Source organism: Rana temporaria, chromosome 7 (genome assembly GCF_905171775.1).
Source record: "Rana temporaria chromosome 7, aRanTem1.1, whole genome shotgun sequence".
Taxonomy (NCBI): domain Eukaryota; kingdom Metazoa; phylum Chordata; class Amphibia; order Anura; family Ranidae; genus Rana; species Rana temporaria.
Window position 1 is genome coordinate 194,417,556 of NC_053495.1, and position 21,794 is coordinate 194,439,349.

Genomic DNA, 21,794 nt, shown 5'->3' on the forward strand with positions numbered 1-21,794 from the left:
TGGCTCAAGCATCCCTGCCAAGGTCGGGGATGGAGAACCTCCTGCCAGTAGCTCAATGTCTCAGCAATGACAGCTAACTTTCAGGTTCAGACCACAAAGGGCAGCTTTAATAGGGTAGCCATTGTGTTACAAGTCATGTGACAGGTTCTCTTTAGCCTATATCTGAAAGGCTCATTGAAGAGACCTCACGTCCCCTTTGAGCCTTGTCATTACTCATGTGAACCTTTTCCAGAATTATGGGATATTTGTTTTTCACACTAATTAGGAAAGTAATGTGAACCGGAGCGTGACTGTGAATTTAAACGACCGTTTTTTATGATGGAAGAAGGAAACATATGCGGATGGCTCTGGAAATGTCATTGAATGGCGGGGCAAAATGCGCAGCGTGAGTCACTGCGATTAGTCATCGATAACCTTGTCGCTTGCTGTCTGACTTTCAGGTAGATCTTTCCAACTACATCTCCATCAACGGGGTGACGGCACACCCGCACATCGAGAACGACGGCACGGTCTACAACATCGGCAATTGTTTTGGGAAGCATTTCGCCTTCGCTTATAATGTCATCAAAATTCCCCCTCTGCAGGCAGGTACGTCCCCAATAAGTGAACAGACTATGGGGGTCTGCTCTGGTACATGGATGGAATACGCACTCTGTATTCACTGGGGTAGAAAATGACAGTCAAAAAGTGTGCATAGCAATTCCTCCAGTGAAAGTTCATGTACATTCGTTCTGGGCAAATGTGGCACAAAAAACTAATGTTATTAGGCTATATTCTCAGGGCCGCCATCAGGGGGGTACCGGCAGTACACCTGTAAGGGGTCCGGAGGTCCCCAGGGACCCGGAGGCCCACAGGGCCCCAGATGGAAACCCCCCTTTTTTCTTTTTTCTTTTTTTTTTATATATTTTTATTTTATTTTCTATTAAAGGCCCATTTTTTTTCAGAGATCCCCAGGGCCCCGGATGGCAACCCCCCCCTTTTTTTTATTTATTTTTATAGAATTTTTTTTTTATATTTTTATTTTAGGGACAATTTAGGGACATTTTTTTTATTTTTATTTGGGGGTCAGGAGGTCCCCAGGGGCCTGGATGACAACCCCCTTTCTTTTATAAAAAAAAAATCCTTTTTTTATATATATTTTTTTATTTCTTGGTTTTATTTATTTTTTATTAAAGGGCCCAGAGGTTTATTTATTTTTTTATTATTAAAGGGCCCAGAGGTCCCGGATGGCAGCCCCCCTTTTTTTGTAATTTATTTTTATAAAAAATAATAATAATTTGTATTTATATAGGGCTCAGAGGTCCCCAGGGCCCCAGATGGCAACCCCCCCTTTTTTAAAAAAAAATATATATTTTTTTATTTCTTTTCATTAAAGGGCCCAGAGGTCCCCCTTTTTTTTTTATAGATTTTTCTTTATTTCTTCTTTTTAAATTCATGGCAGCCACCCCCCCCCCCAGCTTCTCAATTTCAGACGGCAGCACCACCCTCTCCCTCCCCCCGGTTCTCTGCTCCAGGGGGCCCATGCCTTAAGCTGTGTGAGGGGCCCCATAATTCCTGATGGTGGCCCTGTATATTCTATATAATGTTTTTTATTTATTTAATATGGACAATACTGAATTTTGGCCACTAGATGGTTCTAAGTATCATAGCAAACTCCTATAATACTTAGCACCATCTAGTGGCCAAATATGGTATCGTTACTTTGGTATTTTTATTCAATGGAAAATTCAAACCAGCGCAAGAAATAGCAAATAGTAATTCTCCATGCCGCCATTCCCAGAAATAAAATAAAAGGCCAGGACTTTTATTTATTTTCCGGAATCATGGCACAGAGGATTACTCTGCCTTTCCTCAAAAATCATACATTTACCTAACCTCCACTCCTGACCTCTGCACATTACCCACTCCTGACCTCTGCATTCTGTAAATTACCCACTCCTGACCCCTGCACTCTGTACGTTACCCATTCATGACCCCTTCATTCTTTTAATTCCTGACCCCTGCACTCTGTACATTACCCACTCCTGACCCCTGCACTCTGTACATTACCCACTCCTGACCCCTGCACTCTGCAGCAAGGCGATACGCACGCTCCACCACAAACGTTGAGGAGAAGGCCTCCCTGCTAAACGTCTTGACCAGCAGGTTTTTAAGGTAGGTAGGGGGATCCGCACCTTCCGCCCTCTCGGGGATGCCCACGAAGCGCATGTTACATCTTCGTAGGCGATTCTCCATATCGTCTTGCTTGGATAAGACCGCATTCAGTTGGTATTGCAGCTGTTCTGTGGTAACCTGGAGGGGATGCAGGCCCTCCTCCACGTGGCCGACCCGGCGCTCCGTCTCAGTCACCCGCTCGCGGAGCTTGTGGATATCCTGCCGGATTAGGGAGATATCAATCGTTACCTCTTCGATTCTGGTTGTTAGAGTGGATTGGCAGAGAGCGATCGCCTCTAGCACTCTGGCTGTGTCTCCAGAGGCCTGAGCTCCATCCACACGAGAAGAGTCGGCTGCCATCTTCCTCCTTAGGATCTTGCTCGTCGTGGCGGAATGGAGCCATTTTGGCGATAGCCCCAGACCTTTTAGTTGGGGACATGGTCGCCTGCGAGTGAGTAGAGCGTTCAGGTGGTCTTTGGCAGGGAATAAATCCCCCAGGATCGGTTGAAAAGGATGAGTCTCGAGCGGAGCTCTCACTCTGCACGTCCTGCTACATGCAGCTCCAGACCACGCCCCCATTAAGCTTGAGTTTTAAATGTTTCTTTGTAAAGCAAAGAATGTATAAAATGAAAAACATTTCCTGTTTTACGTTTCAGACAAAGAAGATCCCGTGACAAAATCCAAGGTCGTTGTCCAGTTTCCTTGTAGTGACAGATTTATGCCATCCTATGTTCACAGGTGAGCGGAGCATTCATAATATAACACGTGATCCCGATTTTCTGTACACCTGGCTATGTAGTTTGACAAAAAAAAGGTTTATATACACTATATTGATAGTAACAATGGGTGATCTATAGAATGCGCCCTAAAAAGTCGCCCACCGTTGCGCCTGTGGAGGAGTGGATGATGCCTAGCTGCTGTTTAGAAGATAATAAGTGAACAAAAAGAATGTAAGATGATGAAACTCTCTAAGGAGTGTCAACAAATTAAAACAGCGCTATCAAATAACTGTGCATATTTGACTATATAAAATACATTACTACAACCCATATGTAATGATATACAGTGATAATAAACAAAATATATCCAGTTTAAGAAATAAACACTAAACTGTGACTGTAATAATAAACACCCGTGATTGACTTAAACGTGAAGTGAACGCACTGAAAGTGCAAGAGACAGTCTTTAAAAATAATTTAGAACGTGGCCAAACAAAGCAAAGTTCATGTGTATAAGGATCCTGCGATCTTCAAATTTTTCCAAAAACTTCCACCACACCCGACAGTGCTCAGTGACTCCTCCCCCATCAAATGGACACTCACCGGATAGGTATGCCTCACACTCTCGTGTTTTGGCACAAAAAACCTTATCAGATGTAGTTGTTCCCGTCAATAAAGATGTAATCCAAATATGACATCCAATCAGTTCCACATATATGTCAGAGAGAGACAAAAGAAGTGCAAATAGTGTGATACCATCAAAGGTTTAATAGCACACCAAAATAAAACTTCAAACAGTGCACTCACAAACAAAATCTTGTAAAACAGCAGAATATCACATCAAGAAACTCCTTCAAACGTCAAAATGGTGAGAAGCGGTCACGGCGGACCCCCGATCAGCGAGAAAAAGTGAAACCAATTCTCCTACTCACGGTGCCATGGACTTCTGTCAGATGCAGCTGCACATCCACTTAAATAAAAAACTTCAAACGCACTCTGCATCCAAAAACGCAGCACTCACTAGTAAAATTAGACTGTATGGCAATACCCCGACATGTTTCGTTATAAAAACTTATTCATGAGAGTTTCATCATCTTACATTCTTTTTATATACACTATATTGTCAGAAGTATTGGGACACCAGCCTTTACACACACACAGGGCCACCATCAGGGGGGTACAGGCAGTACACCTGTAAGGGCCCGGATGGCAACCCCCCTTTTTTTATAAAAAAAAATATTTTTTCTATATATTTTTTTATTTATTTTATAGGTATATATATTTATTATTATTAAAGGGCCCAGAGGTCCCTATTATTTTATATATTTAATTTCTTTTTTATATATATATATTATATATATATATATTTTTATTTTTTTTGTATTTTTTTTTATTAAAGGGCTCAGAAGGTCCCCAGAGCCCCATGTGGCAACCCCCCCCCCCTTTCTTTTTTTTATAAATGTTTCTTTTTTTATTTTTGTTTATATATACTTTTTTTTTTTAAAGGGCCCAGAGGTCCCCAGGGCCCTGGATGGCAACCCCCCTTTTTTTTTTTTTATAAATGTTTATTTTTGTTTATATATACTTATTTATTTATTTTTTATTTTTTTATTAAAGGGCCCAGAGGGCCCTGGATGGCAACCCCCCTTTTTTTTTTTTTTTTTTTTATAAATGTTTATTTTTATTTTTTTTATATATATTTTTATTAAAGGGCCCAGAGGTTTATTTTTTTAATTTTATTATTATTAAAGGGCCCAGAGGTCCCGGATGGCAACCCCCCTTTTTTGTAATTTCTTTTTATAAAAAAATAAAATAATTTGTATATATTTATATATATATATATATATATTTGTTTATTTTTCATTAAAGGGCCCAGAGGTCCCCCCCTTTTTTTATATATATTTTTATTTTCTTTGTAAAGGCCCCCCCTTCTCAATTCGCAGCAGCCCCCCGCTTCTCAATTTCAGACGACAGCACCCCCCCGGTTCTCTGCTCCAGGGGGCCCATGCCTGAAGCTGTGTAAGGGGCCCCATAATTCCTGATGGCTGCCCTGCACGCACATGAACGTTAATGGCATCCCAGTCTGAGTCCGTAGGGTTCAATATTGAGTTGGTCCACTCTTTGCAGCTATAACAGCTTCAACTCTTCTGGGAAGGCCGTCCACAAGGTTTAGGAGGGTGTCTATGGGAATGTTTGACCATTCTTCCAGAAGAGCATTTGTGAGGACAGACACTGATGTGGATGGGAAGGCCTGGCTCACATTCTCCGCTCAAAGGTGATCTATTGGGTTGCGTTCTGGACTCTATGCAGGCCAGTCAAGTTTCTCCACCCCAAACTCGCTCATCCATGTCTTTATGGACCTTGCTTTGTGCTCTGATGCTCAGTCATGTTGGAACCAGAAGGGGGTCATTCCCAAACTGTTCCCACAAAGTTGGGAGCATGAAATTGTCCAAAATGTCTTGGTATGCTGACGCCTTAAGAGTTCCCTTCACTGGAACTAAGGGGCCAAGCCCAACCCCTGGATTGTTTGCCCCCCCCCAAAAAAAATACCACCAGCTGCCACTGAATTAGAGCGGAGACTGCGAGCCAGGCCTTCTCGTCCTCATCAGTGTCTGACCTCACAAATGTGCTTCTGGAAGAATGGTCAAATATTCCCATAGACACACTCCTAAACCTTGTGGACAGCCTTCCCAGAAGAGTTGAAGCTGTTATAGATGCAAAGGGCGGGGCCAACTCAATATTGAACCATCCGGACTAAGACTGGGATGCCTTTAAAGTTCATGTGTGTGTAAAGGCAAGCGTACCAATACTTTTGACAATATAGTGTATACAGGCATGGTGTAGATGAGGTCTTGCCACTAGCGGTACAGTTCACTGATCACCTCTTGTTACCTGTTTTGCAGTTTCGGATTGTCGCCAAATTATATAGTCTTCGTAGAACAGCCGGTGAAGATTAATCTGTTTAAGTTCCTTTCGGCGTGGAGTATTTGGGGGGCCAACTACATGGATTGCTTCGAGTCCCATGAAACCATGGGGGTGAGTCTGAGAAATATAGAAGATAGAAAAAAAAAATCGAAACTGAACACAACTTCTTAGCGAAGGAGTTTGATGGTTTTCCTTTTAATCTGTTATTTCTCATTTAAAGCCGACCTTTCAGTAAAATGCAAAGTTCTATAAAACGTCCCCCTCCTTTCCCCCATTACTAATCCCCTAATAATGTAAAAAGCTGTAGAAAAATCTAGATTTATACTTATAGTAACCCGTCCTCCACATCACTTGGCATGACGTCACCATCCTTGCATGATGTCACCATCCTTGCATGATGTCACCGTCCTTGCAGGAAGATTCCCGGGGAATACAGAGCAGGTGAAATCAAAGTAGACACTACAGTCCTCTGCAATCCAATCTCTGAGGTTACAGTATTATGACTGCTTCATATTCCCCCGGAATCTAAAAAAACCTTCAACCACCTTTATTATTACAGTAAAACCTCAGATTGCGAGCAAAATTCGTTCCGGAAACATGCTTGTAATCCAAAGCACTTGTATATCAAAGCAAATTTCCCCATAAGAAATAATGGAAACTCAGATGATTCGTTCCACAACCATTTATTCATAAGTCCTTCAGTTTATAGTCCATATAAAAAGATTATAGCAATGTGATAAGTTGTGTAACCATAAAATGTCCATCCACAAATGGAAGCCTCCACAAGGGGATCCAGCAGGAGCCACTGAGTATAAAAGAGAAGAGAGGCGCCTCTAATGCCGCATACACACAATTGGTCTCCTCCTCGGCGGCCAATCCGGTCACCTCTCCAACCCATTTTCATGTAGTTATAAATAGAACATATAGGGCTAGATTCAGAGACAGTTACGCCGGCGTATCAGTAGATACACCGTCGTAACTCTGAATCTACGCTGTCGTAAATTTAAGCGTATTCTGGAAACCAGATACGCTTAAATTAGGCTAAGATACGAGCAGCGTAAGTCTCCTACGCCGTCGTATCTTAGGGTGCATATTTACGCTGGCCGCTAGGTGGCGCTTCAGTCGATTTCAGTGTAGAATATGCAAATGAGCTGGATACGCCGATTTAGAAACGTGCGTGCGCCCGGCGGATTTTTTTACGTCGTTTGCGTAAGGCTTTTTCCGGCGTAACGTTACTCCTGCTATATGAGGCATAGCCAATGTTAAGTATGGACGTCGGGACAGCGTCAAATTTTACGTCGTTTGCGTAAGTCGTTCTCGAATAGGGCTTTGCGTAAATTACGTTCACGTCGAAAGCATTGACTATTTGCGACGTGATTAGAAGCATGCACACTGGGATACGTTCACGGACGGCGCATGCGCCGTTCGTTAGAGACGTCATTTACGTGGGGTCATGTTTTATTTACATAAAACACGCCCACCTCTTCTCAATTTGAATTTTGCGCGCTTACGCCAGCAGATTTACGATAAGCCGCCGTAACTTAGGGCGCAGGTTCTTTGTGAATCCAGCCCCAGCCTCACTAAGTTACGGCGGCATAGCGTATCTGAGATACGCTACGCCCGCACAAACTTACGGCGGGCTAGGGAGCTGCGGTGGCTCAACGTGATTGGCACTGCGCTGACAAGCCATTCACCTCTGCAGCTAGAGGTTCGGATCCCGGTCTCGGCTACATGTGAATTGAGTTTGGTGGTCTCAGCCCGACTCCCGGTGGGTGTGCTATGCAAGGTAAGCCTGCGCTTAGTACGCCCACCCCCCTTCCACAAAAACCACCACACTTACACACACTCGAAATTGGGTTAACATGCACGCACTTTGACCACGCGGTCTCTAAAAAGAGAGGCGAAGGACTAACGGGGCTGGTTGAGCGGGCTAATCCTCTCACTCCCTTATATAAAGGTGGCAGATTGCCTCTGGGGGAGGCCTGCCTACTCCCAACTCCTGCAGTCCGGCTCCTCTCTCGAGTACACGCACAAAATACACTTTAAAAAAGAAAAAAAAAACTTAGAATATATACTCTTCTCCTATGTCATGTAGGCATGGATGGTGTTCTGTAAGTATAGATAGAATATATACTCTTCTCCTATGTCATGTAGGCATGGATGGTGTTCTGTAAGTATAGATAGAATATATACTCTTCTCCTATGTCATGTAGGCATGGATGGTGTTCTGTAAGTATAGATAGAATATATACTCTTCTCCTATGTCATGTAGGCATGGATGGTGTTCTGTAAGTAAGGATAGAATATAGACTCTTCTCCTATGTCATGTAGGCATGGATGGTGTTCTGTAAGTATAGATAGAATATATACTCTTCTCCTATGTCATGTAGGCATGGATGGTGTTCTGTAAGTATGGATAGAATATATAACTCTTCTCCTATGTTATGTAGGTTTGGATGCACGTAGCTGAAAAGCACATTGGGGAATATCTTAATATAAAATACAGAACCTCAGCGTTCAACATTTTCCACCACATCAACACCTATGAAGACAATGGATTTCTAATAGTGGATTTGTGCTGCTGGAAAGGGTAATGTGTTCTTTTTTTTTTACTCTTTCTATTAGGAGGGGGCTGATGGACCAAAACATTTTGGAATAGTTGTATCTCCATCTGTAGAATCCCCATGTAGAGGACACCAGTACACAATCCCCATGTAGAGGACACCAGTACACAATCCCCCACGTAGAGGACACCAGTACACAATCCCCACGTAGAGGACGCCAGTACACTACACAGTCCCCATGTAGAGGACACCAGTACACAATCCCCCATGTAGAGGACGCCAGTACACAGTCCCCATGTAGAGGACACCAGTACACAATCCCTATGTAGAGGACACCAGTACACAATCCCCATGTAGAGGACACCAGTACACAGTCCCCATGTAGAGGACACCAGTACACAATCCCCATGTAGAGGACACCAGTACACAATCCCCATGTAGAGGACGCCGGTACACAATCCCCATGTAGAGGACACCAGTACACAGTCCCCATGTAGAGGACGCCAGTACACAGTCCCCATGTAGAGGACGCCAGTACACAGTCCCCATGTAGAGGACGCCAGTACACAGTCCCCATGTAGAGGACGCCAGTACACAGTCCCCATGTAGAGGACGCCAGTACACAGTCCCCATGTAGAGGACGCCAGTACACAGTCCCCATGTAGAGGACGCCAGTACACAATCGCCATGTAGAGGACACCAGTACACAGTCCCCATGTAGAGGACACCAGTTCACAATTGCCATGTAGAGGACACCAGTACACAATCCCCCATGTAGAGGACACCAGTACACAATCCCCCATGTAGAGGACACCAGTACACAATCCCCACGTAGAGGACACCAGTACACAATCCCCCATGTAGAGGACACCAGTACACAATCACCATGTAGAGGACACCAGTACACAGTCACCATGTAGAGGACACCAGTACACAATCCCCATGTAGAGGACACCAGTACACAATCCCCATGTAGAGGACGCCAGTACACAGTCCCCATGTAGAGGACGCCAGTACACAATCGCCATGTAGAGGACACCAGTACACAGTCCCCATGTAGAGGACACCAGTTCACAATCGCCATGTAGAGGACACCAGTACACAATCCCCCATGTAGAGGACACCAGTACACAATCCCCCATGTAGAGGACACCAGTACACAATCCCCACGTAGAGGACACCAGTACACAATCCCCCATGTAGAGGACACCAGTACACAATCCCCCATGTAGAGGACACCAGTACACAATCCCCCATGTAGAGGACACCAGTACACAATCACCATGTAGAGGACACCAGTACACAATCACCATGTAGAGCACACCAGTACACAGTCCCCATGCAAGGTTTCTCTGCATCCAATTCGCATGTCATGAGATTGTGAATGGCTCTCTAAGGAGCCCGGATCACGTATCTCCGGAGCGAATTGCACAGGAGTCCTGTGCGTCTTCTGATCCCTTTCGGGTTCTAATTCAGCCAAAAGTTCGGGCTGAAATTAGACCTGAAACGGTGAATTGGGACGCATCGGACCCCCGCTGTGAGCCAACCCGTGCTGCAGTGTGAACCCAGCCTTAATCTTAGGACAAAGACATACAAACTTTTTGGCAGGTAAAACAGCCCCAAACCGTATATCTACTTCATCATTTCATTTAGCTGTTTGCCTTGAGTATAAGGCTCTTCTGCACCTTTTGGGCATTTCCAATTTTGACTCCATGATCCCCCGGGTCTAAGTATTAATACCAAAACAAGAAGGCCGTTGAAAGGCAGTACAGCCAGCCCTTATGTACCGGGCCCCATCAGTTTAAAAGGGGGGGGGGGGGCGGGCACCTGCTGAGCAGGAGGGCCGGCTATACCACCTTATTGCTGACACTTGTTACTCTTGTGGATCCCCCCCGCAGCACTGCTGGTTTCTACTAGCTGCGCTGCGGGGGAATTGGTTCTAATATCTTCACCCCCTTCCCTCTGCTGTCTGGGACCCCTATGTGCCTCCACCACAGTGCTACCGTCTTCCTCTCCCACTGGCAGCTGCTGAGGATACACAGGGGGGTCATTTTAGGATAGTGACAGCAGGGCCATCTTAATGCCATCATGGGCCCCTGGGCAAAGTAATGCACTGGAGCCCCTACCAGCCTTACCCAATTTATGCATCTGCTCTCAGGAATTTAAGTATAAAACGTGGATGGAATTAAATATATATTCATTAGTAATTTCAATAAAATCGATTTTAAAACATGCCATAAATCAAAGACTAATCAACCCAAAGAGGGGGGGAAATCGGAATGGCACAGTACAGGGGGGATCAGGAAGGCACAAAACAGATTTAGGGACGCTGCCTGGGACACGGACATTCTAAAAAAGACGGCTTAGTAAAAAACATGACTGTCCTGGCCAATCCGGGACAGTTGGCAAGTATGATGTAATGAGAGCTTATCATGGGGCCCCCATGCACCTAGGGCCCCTGGGCAGTGCCCAGTGTTGCCCATGCATTAAAACAGTCCTGGATGAGAGGGGGAGCTCACCATATGGATTTAACACACCTTTCCTGAATGAACACAGTGAGCGATCAGTGCCTATCTATTGGGGGTGCACATTTAGACTCTTTGCCACCTGCTTTAACCCCCACACTAGCGCACTGCATTAGCATGCTTTGCACAAGGTTGCAGGGCGCTTACAGAGCAGCACTGTTCACTTGCAGGGCAGCCATAACACCCCACCCCCCACCCCTTACACAGAACCCGGGGGGTGGGGTGCTGACAAATAAAAAAAACAAGTGTAATCTCTTCTCTCCTGACGCGAGATAATAAGCGGGGGGGGGGGGCTGGGGACCATCGGGCCCCTTACAGGTGTAATTTGAAAGAAAGAAAAACGGGAGGGGGGCCGGCCCGGCCTGTAAGGGGCCCTGGGGACCATACCATTGGGCCCCTTACAGGTGTAATGCAAAAAATAAATAATTTGTTTTAAATAAATAAAAAAAAGGGAGAGGGGGCCAGCCAGGCCTGTAAGGGTCCCTGGGGACCATCTGGCCCCTTACAGGTGTAATGCAAAAAAAAAAACGGGAGGGGGGCCAGCCGGGCCCCTGGGAACCATCGGGCCCCTTACAGATGTAATGCAAAAAAAAAAACGGGAGGGGGGCCAGCCGGGCCCCATCGGGCCCCTTACAGGTGTAATGCCTGTAACACCCTGATGGAGGCCCTGTTCACTTGAATGGGTCTTGTTTGACAGGGGTGTAATCTCTGCCATGGCTGCAAAGCATAGCATCTTGGCTGTGGCCTTTCATATTTGATATTTTCAGCATGGGGGGGCCCTGTCAGGTAGGCTGTACGGGGCCCCTAGATTTCTATTAGCAGCCCTGCCAGACGGCGTCATCCATTCTATAGCAGTTCTGAAAGTTGACCAAAACGTCTGGTTGTTTCTCTTGCAGCTTTGAGTTCATCTACAACTATCTGTATCTGGCCAACTTGCGTGAAAACTGGGAAGAGATTAAAAGGCTCGCGGACAAAGCGCCACAGCCGGAAGCACGCCGATACGTCCTGCCTCTCGATATCCAGAAGGTAAAGTATTCCGGAACAGCTGCTATTTCAGGAGATAAACAAATAGAAGCGAGGCACTGGATTTAGATTAGCAGTAGATCCATTAGATTGTGATAAGTTACTACTACTACTTTTTCTGATGCGCAGAATGACGTGGGGAAGAACTTGGTCAGTTTACCGTACACAACCGCCACAGCGACCCTGCGCAGCGATGACACCATCTGGCTGGAGCCCGAGGTTCTCTTCTCAGGGCCACGTCAAGGTTGGTGATTTCTGTAATTCTTATTTCACAGCGTGGAACTTTAAAGGGTAACGATATTCTTTGAACGTGGTCAGTGTAAAGTGTATGCGAAGGCAAAAACTTTTGTTAGGATAGAGTAGGGAAGGGTTAAACCATGGGTGCTCCACCTGTGGCCCTCCAGCTGTTGAGGAAATACACGCCTCTGCCTTTCGGAGTCATGCTTATAACCAGAGGCGGACTGACAACTTATGGGGCCCCCGGGCAATAGAAGATTATGGGGCCACTGGGCTTACAGATGGCCACCACGCCAGGAGGCAGTGCAGAGGCGGGGCAGCTAGAAACTCGGGATGTCGGTTTCGGACATATCAGGGACAGATGTAAAAAATACTGCCCCTGGTTTTACTGAGCCTGGCAACCCTGATGGGGCCCCCTAGTGGCATGGGGCTCTCAGGCAGTGCCGAGTGCCTCAATGGTCAGTCCGCCCCTGCTTATAACTGTAATCAACTTGCAGTGTCTCGTGGGACTTGTAGTTCTGCAACAGCTGGAGGGCCGCAGTGGAACCTTGGATTGCGAGAAACGCGGTTAACAAGCATTTTGCAATACACTGGGCTAGATTCACGTAGTAGTTACGGCGGCGTATCAGTAGATACGCCGTCGTAACTCTGAATCTACGCCGGCGTAAATTTAAGCGTGTTCTGGAAACCAGATACGCTTAAATTAGGCTAAGATACGAGCGGCGTAAGTCTCCTACGCCGTCGTATCTTAGGGTGCATTCTCAAGCTGGCTGCTAGGTGGCGCTTCCGTCGTTTTCGGCGTAGAGTATGCAAATGACCTAGTTACGCCGATTCACAAACGTACGTGCGCCCGTCGGTAGTTTTTTACGTCGTTTGCGTAAGGTTTTTTTGACGTAACGTTGCTCCTGCTTCTATGAGGCGCATGCAATGTTAAGTATGGACGTCGTTCCCGCTTCGATTTTTTTATTTTTACGTCGTTTGTGTAAGTCGTTCGCGAATAGGGCTGGACGTAATTTACGTTCACTTCGAAAACCAATACGTTGTTGCGGCGTACTCGGGAGCAATGCACACTGGGATATGTACACGGACGGCGCATTCGCCGTTCGTAAAAAACGTCAATCACGTCAGGTCATCACACATTAACATAAAACACGCCCCCTTCCACATTTGAATTAGGCGGATTTACGCCGGCCGCATTTACGCTACGCCGCCGGAACTTACGGAGCAAGTGCTTTGTGAATACTGAACTTGCTTCTGTAAGTTGCGGTGGCGTAGCGGAAATACGATACACTGCGCCGCCGTAAGATCAAGCGCAGCTACCTGAATCTAGCCCCCTGTCTTGTAGACTCGCAGTGATACAAGATGATCTGCAATACTCGATTGCTGTGCAGTACTCCTAAGAAGGAAGCAGAGGCTGTGTATGTCATGAAAAAACATAGTTACCTTATACGAAATGTGTTTCTTTATCACTACAACTCCTTCTGAAGCTTTGATTATCTTTACAGCCTTTGAATTCCCACAGATAAATTATAAGAAGTACGCCGGAAAAGATTATTCCTTTGCCTATGCACTGGGTCTGAACAATTTTATTCCGGACAGGGTAAGCGTCACTCATCACTGCCCCCTGCCCTGTAGGCCCGCCCCCGCGGAGCTCTGCTAACAGGATTTTATGTTGTTGCAGCTCACCAAACTGAATGTTAAAACCAAAGAAACTTGGGTATGGCAAGAGCCCAACACCTACCCCTCCGAGCCGATATTTGTAGAATCGCCAGATGCCACAGGAGAGGATGACGGTAATAATGAACAAAAAAAAAGAAAAAAAAACTATGTTATAATGAGATTTGTAGGTGTGATCTATAAAGTGAAAGCAATTCATGATTACCTTTTCTCATCAGCAGTATATAGCAGTCTTGTGACTTCTAGCAGTGTCTGGTTAAAGCTTGTAGGAGGAGTTTTCATTCTCCTCTGACTGCCCTATGAGGCTGTATGGCTCTGGACTGTGCCGATTGGCCCTGTGCCGATCACATGCATTCTGCCAGCAATACACACCAAACTGAGCATATGCAGAGTACCCCAAAGGCTCTGTTTTATCAGAAGATGAATTGGGGACAGTGGAAGAAGGGGAGGATCAGAGAAGAAAGGATCTAACAGCCTTTTTTACACAGTGTGCAGAATTACCCCCTTAGGTTCCACAGTGAGTATAACAAGCATGCTTTACTGCATATACAGACTGATTTTACTGTTGTAGGTTTAGTAACACTTTAAATGGGAAAAAAAACACTGTTGATCCTTCCAGAAATCTAGTGAACTGACTGTTCTGTACTCTGGCTCTTCGGTACTAAGTGTTATCATTTACAGTTGAACCTCGGATTACAAGCATAATCCGTTCCAGGAGAATGCTCGTAATCCAAAGTGCTCGCATATCAAAGCGAGTTTTCCCATTGAAGTGGAAACGAAAATCATTTGTTCCGCATTGACTTCAATGGGATGCAATACCAAATGCGGCCAGAGGTGGGTGGGCGCCAGAGAGCGTCGAAAAGGTCTGAGGACACTTCGGCTCATTTCCTGCGCCCCCGTACCTCAGGCCAAATGAGGTACTGCAGGCCAATGTTCGGCTTTTCTCGGCTCCTGCGCCCCCCCCGGACCTCAGGCCAAATGAGGTACTGCAGGCCTATTTTCAGCTCTGCTTGGCTTTTGCGCCCCCGTACCTCAGGCCAAACGAGGTACTGCAGGCCTATTTTCAGCTCTGCTCTTGCGCCCCCGTACCTCAGGCCAAATGAGGTACTGCAGGCCTATTTTCAGCTCTGCTCGGCATTCTTCGCCTCCGTACCTCAGGCCAAATGAGGTACTGCAGGCCTATTTAGCTTGAATTCTGCTTGTCTTGCGAGTCAACACTCGCGAACAGAGTCAGAATTAAAAAAAAAAAAAGTTGCTCGCAAATCAAAGCGCTCTCAAACCAAGTTACTCTTAAACCGAGGTTCCACTGTACATGGATCCCAATCCTCTCTGTAAACTACAGAACACCTCCCCCACATGTAGTGGTGATGGGGAGGAGTTCTGTAGTCCTGCATTATAGCAACAGTGCTGCTCGTCCGTAGATAAAGTACAATGAGTGAGCATTGTCACTCTAGGACAGTGATGGCGAACCTCGGCACCCCAGATGTTGTGGAACTACATTTCCCATGATGCTCAACCACACTGCAGAGTGCAGGAGCATCATGGGAAATGTAGTTCTAAAACTTCTGGGGTGCCAAGGTTCACCATCACTGCTCTAGGATATGAAATGTGTTACTGGCTGGATCATATTTGTTCTTGGGTTTGCATACAATCTTTGATCTAATTGAATTTAATACACCAACTTTTTTATTTGGTAGGTGTGTTGCTCAGCATCGCTGTTTGCCCAGGTGTGGGGCACAAACCTTCCTTCATGCTGATTTTGGACGCCAAAGACATGAGTGAAATCGCCAGAGCCGAAGTCGACATCGACATTCCCGTCACGTTTCACGGGATGTTCAAGAACGCCTAAACACATGATCACATCACAAGGGTCCATTTTTTTAAATGTTTTCACCCCCCCCCAAGATCAGGGCCGATCCTGGGCAGTTGCCACAGAGGTGGGGAACGCTGAAGTGCCAGAGTGCTCACCTTCCAACTCCTCCTCTTCTTCTTGTCTGTGTCCAGAGGCAGCTCTCTCCACCGGCCAACTGACAAGAGCTGATCAGAGGAGGAGGAGAGAGGCTGTGTTTCCTGCCCAAGTCCATCCTCCCTCCCTCCCTCCTCCTTCCATAGCGGCAGTCTCTGACCATCTCCTGTAGTATGTCTGCAGTCTCTGAGCATCTCCTGTATTATATCTGCAGTCTCTGACCATCTCCTGTATTATATCTGCAGTCTCTGACCATCTCCTGTATTATATCTGCAGTCTCGGACCATCTCCTGTATTATATCTGCAGTCTCTGACCATCTCCTGTATTATATCTGCAGTCTCTGACCATCTCCTGTATTATATCTGCAGTCTCTGATCATCTCCTGTATTATATCTGCAGTCTCTGACCATCTCCTGTAGTATATCTGCAGTCTCTGACCATCTCCTGTAGTATATCTGCAGTCTCTGACCATCTCCTGTAGTATGTCTGGAGTCTCTGACCATCTCCTGTATTATATCTGCAGTCTCTGAGCATCTCCTGTAGTATGTCTGGAGTCTCTGACCATCTCCTGTATTATATCTGCAGTCTCTGACCATCTCCTGTATATCTGCAGTATCTGAGCATCTCCTGTAGTATGTCTGGAGTCTCTGACCATCTCCTGTATTATATCTGCAGTCTCTGACCATCTCCTGTATTATATCTGCAGTCTCTGACCATCTCCTGTATTATATCTGCAGTCTCTGACCATCTCCTGTAGTATATCTGCAGTCTCTGACCATCTCCTGTAGTATATCTGCAGTCTCTGACCATCTCCTGTAGTATGTCTGGAGTCTCTGACCATCTCCTGTATTATATCTGCAGTCTCTGAGCATCTCCTGTAGTATGTCTGGAGTCTCTGACCATCTCCTGTATTATATCTGTGGCGTCTGTGACCCTAGGATCGGCCCTGCCCAAGATTCACCCAGCGTTCACACATTCTTGGGTAAATATTGTGTGAAAACATTTATAAGCAGACCCCCCAAAAGGTAAATGTTTGTTTCTCTGGTGACATACCGTACAATGGAGGAACAGTCCTGGCTACACATGGCACCCAATCAGATTCTCCCTTTCCCACGGCAAAAGAATCTGATTGGTATGGAGAACACAAATTGGTCCTTAGTGGAGCCTGTTGTATCACGTATGTGAATGTGTGTACAGTACAGCCCGGTGTAATGAGACCCCCTGACAACTCTCAGCATCTTCTTATGGAATGAGTTGTCACGCTCGGGGTGTATTAATGTTCTGCCTAGTCCATCACAGAAATAAAATGCATCTTGTGCCAGATAATGTTATTTAGTTACCTTTTTCTTTTGTCAATAAAGTTATTTTATATATCACTCAATGAACTTTTACTGTCAATGAACTTCACAAGCGTGTCTATAGCAGAGTCTGATGGACAAACAGTGCCCCCTGCTGACAGGATTGTGCAATTCAGGAAATAGTTTAAGCAATTAACCACCATAAAGGCTACGTCCATGTTTTTAGGGGAAGTTGTAATTTTTTATGTCACACATATTTGCGCAACAATTTTTTTAATGCTTTTTTAGAAAAGAAAAGAATTTCATGAATTAAAAAAATAACAAAACAGGAAGAGCCGGTTTACACACAGGCGACACGACTTTGGGGGCGACTCGGCAAGGCAATCTCAAGGCGTCTTGAGAGGCAACTTGCAAAATGACTTCAGTATTGAAGTGAATGCAAGTCGCCCCGAATCGCCCCCAAAGTAGTACAGGAACCTTTTTCTTAGCTGTGTGTGTAAACACACAGCTCCCGGTCCTGTCAGGGGAGAAATGCCTGACCGTCTGTTCATACAATGTATGAACAGCGATCAGTCATTTCCCCTAGTGAGGCTACTCCCCCCTACAGTTAGAACACACCCAGGGAACATACTTAACCCCTTCCCTGCCCCCTAGTGTTAACCCCTTCCCTGCCAGTGACATTTTTATAGTAATCCAATGCATTTTTATAGCACTGATCGCTATAAAAATGCCAATGGTCCCAAAAATGTGTCAAAAGTGTCCGAAGTGTCCGCCATAATGTCGCAGTACCGAAAAAAAAACGCTGATCGCCGCCATTACTAGTAAAAAAAAAATATTAATAAAAATGCCATAAAAATATCCCCTATTTTGTAAACGCTATAACTTTTGCACAAACCAATCAATAAACGCTTATTGCAATTTTTTTTTTTTTTTAAATATGTAGAAGAATACGTATCGGCCTAAACTGAGGAAAAAAATCTTTTTTTTTATATATTTTTGGGGGGATATTTATTATAGTAAAAAAATATTCATTTTTTTCAAAATTGTCGCTTTATTTTTGTTTATAGTGCGAAAACTAAAAACCGCAGAGGTGATCAAATACCACCAAAAGAAAGCTCTATTTGTGGGGAAAAAAGGACGCCAATTTTGTTTGGGAGCCACGTCGCACGACCGCGCAATTGTCAGTTAAAGCGACGCAGTGCCGAATCGCAAAAAGTGCTCTGGTCTTTGACCAGCAATATGGCCCGGGGGTTAAGGGGTTAACACTGTTTTGGACTTTATTTCAATGTGCTTTCTATTTATAACACTGTTAGGGTTATTTACGAGGCAAATCCACTTGAAATTGCACTTGGAAGTGCAGTCTCTGTAGATCCGAGGGGGACGTGCAAGGAAAATAAAAAAAACAGCATTTTATCTTGCACATGATTGGATAATAAAATCAGCAGAGCTTCCCCTCATTTCAGATCTACCCCTCAGATGTACAGAAACTGCACTTTCAATGCAATTTCAAGTGCACTTTGCACTTGTAGTGCAAAGTGGATTTGCCTTTCGTAAATGACCCCTAAGTATTATCATCTCATCGCTGTTCGTTTACTTTTGGCACTACACACTTTTTCTTAAGATTAGTTATAAGTTCGGTATATTATTTATCGGTGTCAGCTGTCACCACAGCGCAGAGATGCATCTTTTTTTTATTTCTATATCAGGAATATGAAATGTTGGGTTTGAATATTCTTTAATCCGAAAGGCCAAACGGCAAAACCCCTTTTCACCAGCAGGGGCAGAACAGGGAGAGTGAGAGATGACAGCTCTGGTCTCAGACACACCACAGGTGGCAGCGACCTGCACTGACATACTGTATTTATTGGCGTATAACACTCACTTTTTTACCCTGAAAATAGAGGGTAAACTGTGCCTGCGTGTTATACGCAGGGGGCGGTGGAAAGTTTTTTTTCCTGAAACTTCCCTCTTAAAGTTAGGGTGCGTGTTATACGCCTGTGCGTGTTATACACCGATAAATACAGTAAGAATTCGGCGTAGAATATGCAAATGACCTAGATCCGCCTATTCACAAACGTACGTGCGCCCGGCGGAATTTTTTACGTAGTTTGCGTAAGGCTTTTTCCGGCGTAACGTTGCTCCTGCTTCTATGAGGCGTACGCAATGTTAAGTATGGACGTCGTTCCCGCGTCGAATTTTGAATTTTTTACGTCGTTTGCGTAAGTCGCTCGCGAATAGGGCTGGACGTAATTTACGTTCACGTCGAAACCAATACGTCCTTGCGGCGTACTTTGGAGCAATGCACACTGGAATATGTACACGGACGGTGCATGCGCCGTTCGTAAAAAACGTCAATCACGTCGGGTCACCACCCATTTACATAAAACACGCCCCCCTTATCCTCATTTGAATTAGGCGCGCTTACTCCGGCCCCATTTACACTACGCCGCCGTAACTTAGGAGGCAAGTGCTTTGTGAATACAGCACTTGCCTCACTTACTTACGGCGGCGTAGCGTAAATACGATACACTATGCCGCCGTAACAATGCACGAATCTACCTGAATCTAGCCCTAAATGTTTTTCTCAGAACAGAAATTCTTCTTAAAGTGGAGTTCCACCCTGATTTTTTTTTTTACCAAAAATCCTAAAAAAAAAAAAATATTTTTTTTTCTTACCAGAAATAGCAGTTGCTATGCAGAAGTCCGTAATCTGCCTCATCATTGTCCGCAGTGGGTCCTTTCCTCCGTCCTCCCCGCGTTGTCTTCTGGGGAATGGGGCGCGGTGTCTTCTGAGAACTGTGGGCCAGAACCACAAAGATCTGCCTATCTTTAGGCAGGCGTAGCCTATCTAAGATACACTACGCCGCCGTAACTTACAGCGTAGTTTCCGTATCCTGAAAGAATTTGCGCCGTAAGTTACGGCGGCGTAGTGTAACTGTGTCGGCGTAAGGGCGCGCAATTCAAATGGATAAGATGTGGGCGTGTTTTATGTTAATTCTACTTTACCCCACGTAAATGACGTTTTTTTTTTTAACGGCGCATGCGCCGTCCGTGGGGGTATCCCAGTGCGCATGCTCGAAATCACGTCGCAAATAGTCAATGCTTTCGACGTGAACGTAATTTACGCAAAGCCCTATTCGCGAACGTTTTACGCAAACAACTGAAAATTCAACGCTGGCCTGACGACCATACTTAATATTGCGTACGCTTCATAGACCCAGGGGTAACGTTACACCGAAAAAAGCCTTACGGAAACAACGTAAAAAATGCGCCGGGCAGACATACGTTTGAGGATTGGCGTATCTAGCTAATTTGCATACTCTACACAGAAATCAACGGAAGCGCCACCTAGTGGCCAGCGTAAATATGCACCTTAGATCCGACGGCGTACTAAGACGTACGTCAGTCGGATCGAGCCCACATTCAGTCGTATCTTGTTTTGTGGATACAAAACAAAGATACGACGGGGCATCTTAGAACTTACGCGGCGTATCAATAGATACGCCGGCGTAAGTTCTTTGTGGATCTGGGCCAGTGTGTATCCCAGAGTGCAGCCGCCCATTCACAAAGAGCCGCACGGCTCGCACATGCGCAGTAGGAAACGGGCAGTGAAGCCGCACGGCTCCACTGCCTGTTTCCCTTACCGAGTATGGCGGCGCCGGGAGCTGCCAGGATCGAGGGATCGGCCTCAGGGGGGGGCTGACATAGCGGGTGAGTAGGACAGGTTATTGTCCTTATTAAAAGTCAGCAGCTACAGTGTTTGTAGCTGCTGACTTTAAAAAAATAAAAATAAATTGCGGGTGGAACCCCCTTTTAATCTGTATGTAAACATAAACAAGAGGCTTTTTTTTTTTATATTGCAGCTGTATATTTTTTTATGGTATCTATAAAATTAATACAATTTAAAAAGTTTCCCTGTTAGTTTAGAAAACACTTTTTTTATAGAATATGTACACAATTTATAAAGATCCCTGAATTACAAGAGAAGTGTATCACATTCTCAGCACTGGAGACGAACGGAGGGCGGCCCCTTCATACTTCCTTTGATTAATAATTCGAAAGCACTTGCTGAGAACCTGGTAAAAAGAGTAACAAATTTCATAAACAAATATAATTCCAGTGTACTCCAGTGTACTCCTATGTGGAGCCTCGGCTGCGGTTCCTCTCTGGCTTCTGTTGGTAGCTTAGTATGGTGTAGGGCAGTGATGGCGAACCTTGGCACCTCAGATGTTTTGAAACTACATTTCCCATGATCATCATGGGAAATGTAGTTCGAAAACATCTGGGGTGCCAAGGTTCGCCATCACTGGTGTATGGCAATATTTAAAGATAACCCCTAATCACGCTAATGCCTGGAGATTGACCACTAATGCACTTAATGTCGCCACCACTTGGGGTAGGAAGAGTTGTGACTTGACCTGCATTGGAAAAAATTAAATAAATAAAAATCAGTTAAACCAGACACCCAGGTAATGAACTCTGAGGGAATGTTCTGTTATATTAATTCTCAGTTAGATGCAGTGCATACCTCCCAACTGTCCCTGATTTCGAGGGACTGTCCCTGATTTGGAACAATGTCCCTCTGTCCCACATTTCAACTCATTTGTCCCTCATTTTGGTCTGATGTATATAATATTAATTTTTTAGCTATCGAAAAGTGTTTCCCAGTGCTAAACCTTTCATCTGATTTCTAAATTGTTGCATT

At 45.2% G+C, this 21,794-nt stretch overlaps 2 protein-coding genes across 3 annotated transcripts in view; one reads left to right on the forward strand and one right to left on the reverse strand.

Moving 5' to 3' along the window:
• The window catches only part of RPE65 (retinoid isomerohydrolase RPE65), a 28,601-nt gene extending 12,897 nt beyond the window's left edge, over nucleotides 1–15,704 (forward strand). For both annotated transcript variants that reach the window (XM_040360728.1, XM_040360730.1), the window contains 9 exons: nucleotides 441–588; nucleotides 2,811–2,892; nucleotides 5,777–5,909; nucleotides 8,249–8,388; nucleotides 11,784–11,913; nucleotides 12,040–12,154; nucleotides 13,653–13,747; nucleotides 13,829–13,940; nucleotides 15,522–15,704. In XM_040360728.1, the coding sequence (XP_040216662.1) occupies nucleotides 441–588; nucleotides 2,811–2,892; nucleotides 5,777–5,909; nucleotides 8,249–8,388; nucleotides 11,784–11,913; nucleotides 12,040–12,154; nucleotides 13,653–13,747; nucleotides 13,829–13,940; nucleotides 15,522–15,673 (1,107 nt within the window). In that variant the 3' untranslated portion in view covers nucleotides 15,674–15,704. The remainder of the gene's footprint in view (nucleotides 1–440; nucleotides 589–2,810; nucleotides 2,893–5,776; nucleotides 5,910–8,248; nucleotides 8,389–11,783; nucleotides 11,914–12,039; nucleotides 12,155–13,652; nucleotides 13,748–13,828; nucleotides 13,941–15,521) is intronic.
• Nucleotides 15,705–21,007: 5,303 nt separating this feature from the next.
• Nucleotides 21,008–21,794, reverse strand: part of LOC120946040 (methylcrotonoyl-CoA carboxylase beta chain, mitochondrial-like) — a 30,093-nt gene continuing 29,306 nt past the window's right edge. The window contains exon 12 of the mRNA XM_040360731.1: nucleotides 21,008–21,165. Coding sequence (XP_040216665.1) covers nucleotides 21,082–21,165 — 84 coding nt within the window. The 3' untranslated portion in view covers nucleotides 21,008–21,081. The remainder of the gene's footprint in view (nucleotides 21,166–21,794) is intronic.